At 32.1% G+C, this 6000-nt stretch overlaps 1 protein-coding gene across 1 annotated transcript; it reads left to right on the top strand.

The window, feature by feature from the left end:
• Positions 1–4468: 4468 nt before the first annotated feature.
• LOC121461862 (olfactory receptor 4C15-like) lies at positions 4469–5419 on the top strand. Its single transcript, XM_041673196.1, has one exon. It carries the CDS (start codon positions 4484–4486, stop codon positions 5417–5419), a length of 936 nt encoding a protein of 311 aa, XP_041529130.1. The 5' UTR covers positions 4469–4483.
• The last annotated feature ends 581 nt before the right edge of the window (positions 5420–6000 follow it).

The following is a 6000-nucleotide window of genomic DNA, read 5'->3' on the forward strand; positions in this document are numbered from 1 at the left end:
TATACTTATCAAGTTTAATAGTATTATACATATTTTAAATGTTTTATCTCCAAGTTAGAACCAAATAATTCAGAAATACCACAAAAGTCTTTTTTAATCTCTCCAACAGTTCTTTGTTTTTCTAAATACATGATAATTTTTGTATTAATTGACACATGAGATGACATTTGAATATAAAGTTGGTATGATTTGAGGTTGTTTAAAGAATGCTGATATGGTGATTGAAATTCTCCTGTATATATAATAGTTGTTGATAGTGAATAAACATGCTCTATTTTCATAAACACAGATGAATGCATAGCACAAGGAGGATAATAAGGCTCAAAAAGTGTGACCCAAGTCACAGAGTAAATTCTGATTTAATCTTGTTCACTCTTTTCCCCTAACCTTTAGTATCCACATCAGTGCTAGTACCTTTGCTTGGTCTCTCTCTGAATGTAAACTGAAACACCAAGATAGCATGCATCAAGTAGAAATGGAAAAAAAAAGACAGAAATGTCTTTTTACTTTCTTTTCAGAAACTCTAAGACAGGGCAAACCGAGATATTTAAGAAAATCAGGAGAGCAACAATTGTGGAGAGAAAAAGAATCTGAAGAGAATGTATTACCCACAGGATCATGGAAAGGAAATTTCTTAGGTATAAAAACAGGAAAAAAATCTTTTGCTAGAAATTGATAATCTTAGATAAAAATATTATGGCCTTATGGAATTTAATGTGTAAAACAATTAAAATTATATTTTAATTTATATTTATTAATTCTATTATAATTTATTTTATTTGTAATAACAGTATTTATTGGTATGCATTATATTTTAAAGCAATTGCTTATATTAATGCCATGCTACTCATCCCTCTGATTGCTTTGAGTGTTATATCACGTCACAGTTATCAAAGACATCATGTTATCTGCAGAAAAATTGGTGATATAATTAACTTTTCTTCTAACATGAATGTGAAGTAAACATGAATGAGCAATGCAGATGATGGATCTAGGGTCTTCCTAAGGTCATATTTCAAGGTCACTGCTCAAGAGGCAGTGGCCAGAGTTTCTGCTGTGAGGACACAGTCAGATCAGGAACAGATCTCCTTTTCAAACTTATGGCTATTTGAGCAAAGAGTTCATGAATATTTAAGAATAAGGATAGAGACAATGGCTTGGTTCCTTTGTGAAAATATGGATTTGAAGCCAAAGAGCACTGGAGGTGGGAAAGTGTTGAATCCACATTGTGGCCATTCATTCAAGGATGATAACCAATCAGAACAGTCAATGTGAGGTAACTTCTTCAGTAAGGTTATTTGTTCCATGTTTGGTAACTCCTTGAATGGCCTGCGAACTTCAGGCTGTTTTCAGAAATTTAATGAAAAGTTTGTTTTCTGGGTTTTAATCTTCATGTTTAAGTTTTGTTAAAAATAACAAATAAAGTCTACATTTTTATTTTTACTTTTAGACTATAAAATATGTTTAAAATATTTATAAATTAAATTTACCTTTCTTCTGCTTAACAAGCAGTTAAATTGTTTCATCTCTGATGTATTCATATCATTAGTGTATTTATAGTGTGTGATAATTATTTATAATCATCTTGTTTACATATCATACCTTTTAGGAATATTTTAGACATTTTTAATTTTCCAATATTTTAGATACTTCATTGTATTCTGTTGTAAATTTCCCTCACCTTATTTTTATAATAAGGTTTAGAGCTAGAGTGCTACCTCAACTATATCAACATGTTTAGGGTTATTCTCTTATTTTTTTTAAGGTGTGACTGAAATCATTGCCTGACTGAAACAATGTCATTGTAATTCATTTTAAAATGTGATCATAACAAGTTGTTTTTCTTTTGACTGATTCTACTTTTTATCTCAATTTATATGTGCAGACATTGTTTAAATAATGTAGACCTCGCTATTCACAAGTTCTTTTTGAAATATTGTTTGCAGAATATGATGATAAAACCTATGGGTTTGACTAACTGTGATGGCATAAATTTATAATCCCAGGATTTGGAGGTGAAGGCAGGAGTATCAGGGTTCAAAGTCATCCTAGCCTACATGATGAGTTTGACTCCAACCTGAGCTAAATTACATATTATTTAATTATATATTGTATATAGTCAACCCCCACTAAGATAAGCACTAACTACCTGTCTTTCATGAACCATAAATCTTGAGGTGCATTCAATTACAAAATTCACCATGACACAAGAAGCTGTTTTGTTAGCTAATTTAAAATATATTTTTATTTATATTTGAGTATTTACAGTTATAAATAATGTTTTATAATCATCATCACCATTTCATCTTCTTTTACAGCTTCTCACAACATAAAAAAACTTTTAGAATGTTTTTCATTTAATTCATTTACTCTAATTTTTTGTAAAATAGAAAAAGAGGCTCTAGAATATCAGTGACATAGATTAACTTTATACTGACACACTGCTAAACTGTGCATTCTTTTGTCAAGATAAAGAAGAAAATATGAAAACTTGGTCTCATCCAAATAATAAATTCTATTTATATTTAGATTTATTTTCAGTATGGTCTTCTTGTGTCAAAAAAATTCAATGTAGGCTACAGTTTGTGTTTAGGTCAGTTATCTTCTGCATTATATAAAATAATAACCCTTTTGATCATAAATCATAATTATAGTCTCTGGTATGGATATTTAAACAAAAAAATTGGGACCTGCTTTACTGTAAAAATAATGGCATCATTTTTTGTGCAAATGGACATCCCAGGTAGAGCATAAGATTTACTTGAGGTTTAATTTAACTTTGGGTCTAGTTTGTCTTGGAGCGTCCCACTCGTTTTGGCTTTCTTTATCCAACGATGCTATCTGAAACAGAACTCAATGTGAGTAGGTTTGAAAGCCTTGATATATTAATGAAACTTTATAGGTGTAGCTTCTCTGATATTACTGGGAGATGAAGTCTTACAGAAATCTTCAAATTCCATCAGATCTTAAAATCTTTCTGTCCTCTAGGCCTACTCTACTAGAGAAAAATCATGCTGGGTACCACAACCAAGTCAGTTATTTAGGGATCTTGGAGAAGACTATATAGCCACCATTTACTAACTGCATTATTAATATTTGATATTATACCCGTAGATAAGTACAGGTCTCATCCCTCATCAAAAGAATGTTTCCTTGAAGCAGATGAAGATCTGAACAGAAAACTATAGATACCTTGTGAAGCTGACATTATCTGGAAAAAAAATTCAAGAGCCAGAGTATTTACTTAGTTCATGGAAGCTGTCTGTGGATAATGCAGCTGACATTAAAAATTAATCATTTACTAAAAATTACCATAAGTAACATTTTGATATTTTCAATTTAATATCATAAACCCTGGAGAAGGGCAGGTAAGCTGTTTATGAACATGTTTTATACCAAGCTCATATAAATTCCAAATCTCAGAAAATTATGTTTTCTTGAGAAGATTCTATTGTATAAACAATTAGCAAATAATTGAGTCTCTAGGGTCTAAATTATATTCAACAAGTAAGTTTTCTCCTTCAGCCATGTGTAGCTACTTGTTCTCACTTGAAATTGATTGATGGTCATCAGCTTTTGATTCTTAATAATTTTCTCTCTTGCCTTTGTCAAAATACCTCATTAACACAGGTGAAAGCAACTATTTTGAGGTTCTCCTCAGGAAATAAATGCTCATATTCTATCTGCTGAGATCTTTTATGGAGATCTCGTATGTTCAAGTCAGTGTCTCTAAAATCTACAGGTTAATCACCCTTTGCTTGTTTGGTCTCAACCTCTTTAGTTCTAATTATAAATATAACAAAATGGAATCAATAACTTTTGACTCATACTATTCACCAGGAAGTAAAATCTTAAGCAGTAGTTATTTTTGTTAGTTTGTTTTTGTTATCATTTTCATACTAATTTCATTTAGTTGTCATGACACAAAATAATTTAAAATATTCTTCTCACATTTTAAAAAGTTCAGTTAAATGTAAATTTTCAACACATTCATTTGAAGCTCCAATATGTTTAGCACACTTAAGCTTATCATGTAGCGAGAATTTTCAATTGTACCTAAAGTATATTTTCCCTTTATTGATATCTTAGATAAGACAGTGTAATAATTAATCATCACAAACCACTAAAAACACAGTTGGCAGACATGGCTAATAAACCTGACCTTTTGTTAATATCAAGAAAATAATATCAAATTGCCTTTTGTCGTTTCACTCCAAAAATTCCCTATAAATCAATAAAAACTGACCATACAAAGTAAAACTATTTCCTCATCTATAGCACAAGGAAATGTTTAAATTACAAATATCCAAAAGGTAGTAATTCTAAAGCATTCATATTTTTATCTCTAACATAATTTACATGTTATAAATGACACTGTACTAAAATTTCTAATATACTGTTCTCAGGTGCGATAAAAGTCTTTTTTCTCATTACTGCAGATTTTTATGAACATATTTTTTTATTTAACATCTTTTTGAGAATCATGCAAAACCAGAGCATTGTCACTGAGTTCATACTCCTGGGGCTTTCTCAAAACCCAAAAGTTGAGAAAATACTCTTTATTGTATTTTTGTTTGTCTATATTGCAACACTTGGGGGTAACATGATAATTGTGGTGACAATCATCTTTAGCCCTGCCCTGCTGGGATCTCCCATGTACTTCTTCTTGGCATTCCTGTCCTTACTGGATGCATGCACTTCTACTACTGTCACACCCAAGATGATTGTGGACCTCTTTTATAAAAGGAAGACCATTTCCTTTGAATGTTGCATGACACAACTGTTTACTAGCCACTTCTTTGCAGGAGTGGAGGTGATTGTCCTGACAGCCATGGCCTACGACCGCTATGTGGCCATTTGCAAGCCCCTTCACTATTCTTCCATCATGACCCGAAGGCTCTGTGGCACTCTTATAGGGGTGGCCTGGACAGGAGGATTCATACATTCTATCACACAAGTTATCTTCACTTTGCAGCTGCCCTTCTGTGGACCCAATTTTATTGATCATTTCATATGTGACTTATTCCCATTACTGCAGCTTGCCTGCACAGACACACACATTTTTGTCATTTTGGTGTTTGCTAACAGTGGATCTTTCTGCATCATTATCTTCTCCTTGTTGATTGTCTCCTATGGTGTCATCCTCTTCTCTCTAAGGGGTCACAGCTCTGAAGGACGAAGTAAAGCTCTCTCCACTTGTGGATCCCACATTACTGTTGTAATTTTGTTCTTTGTACCATGCATACTAATATATGCACGACCTTCATCTGCCTTTTCCTTTGAGAAAAACACACTTATATTTGCCTCTGTTCTGACACCATTGCTTAATCCAATGGTTTATACTTTCAGGAATAAGGAAATCAAGAATTCCTTTAGAAAAATGTGTAGGAGATTGACAGTGGCTTCTGATAAATATTAAAATATTACATGTTGGTCAGATGGTTCAATGGGAAAGAGAATTTTCGGTACAAACATGAGGCCCTGAACCCCAGGACCCATGTCAAAAGCAAGCTGAATCAGAAAACTTTTAATCTGGTCTAGTAAAAATAGAATAAGCAGATTTGAAAGGCTCAAACTGTTCATCTAGTACAGAATCAGTGTGTGCAAGATTAAACGGTGACTTGGTTCAATTAAATTAGGTATAGGGCTACAGATTGATACAATCCTCTCTTGTCTCTATATTCATGTGCAGAAGCATAAATCTTTCCACCTCACATGTGTAGACACATTTTATATGACCCACATATGTACACAGAGGCACAAACACAAAGAAACAAAAAAACACACCTAGAAAATAATGTAACCAATGAAGAAGTAACTATTTACTGAGATAAACACTTTATGATTTAGTCATGATTTACTATAGAGTAATGAGTAATATTACTCAATAGTGAGTGTATCAATTTACTAATAAATCTTTCCACATGAAAATTAATACCTGTATAATTTTATGCTCACATAAATCCAATGATATATTGGGAGAATCTCAAATATTAGAAG

This window comes from Microtus oregoni, unplaced genomic scaffold (assembly GCF_018167655.1).
Source record: "Microtus oregoni isolate MIOR12 unplaced genomic scaffold, Mior012 000023F_ref0000262, whole genome shotgun sequence".
In the NCBI taxonomy this organism is placed as follows: domain Eukaryota; kingdom Metazoa; phylum Chordata; class Mammalia; order Rodentia; family Cricetidae; genus Microtus; species Microtus oregoni.

Excerpts from the sequence above, each read along its gene's own strand:
- LOC121461862 (XM_041673196.1), top strand. The coding sequence starts at position 4,484 with ATGCAAAACCAGAGCATTGTCACTGAGTTCATACTCCTGGGGCTTTCT.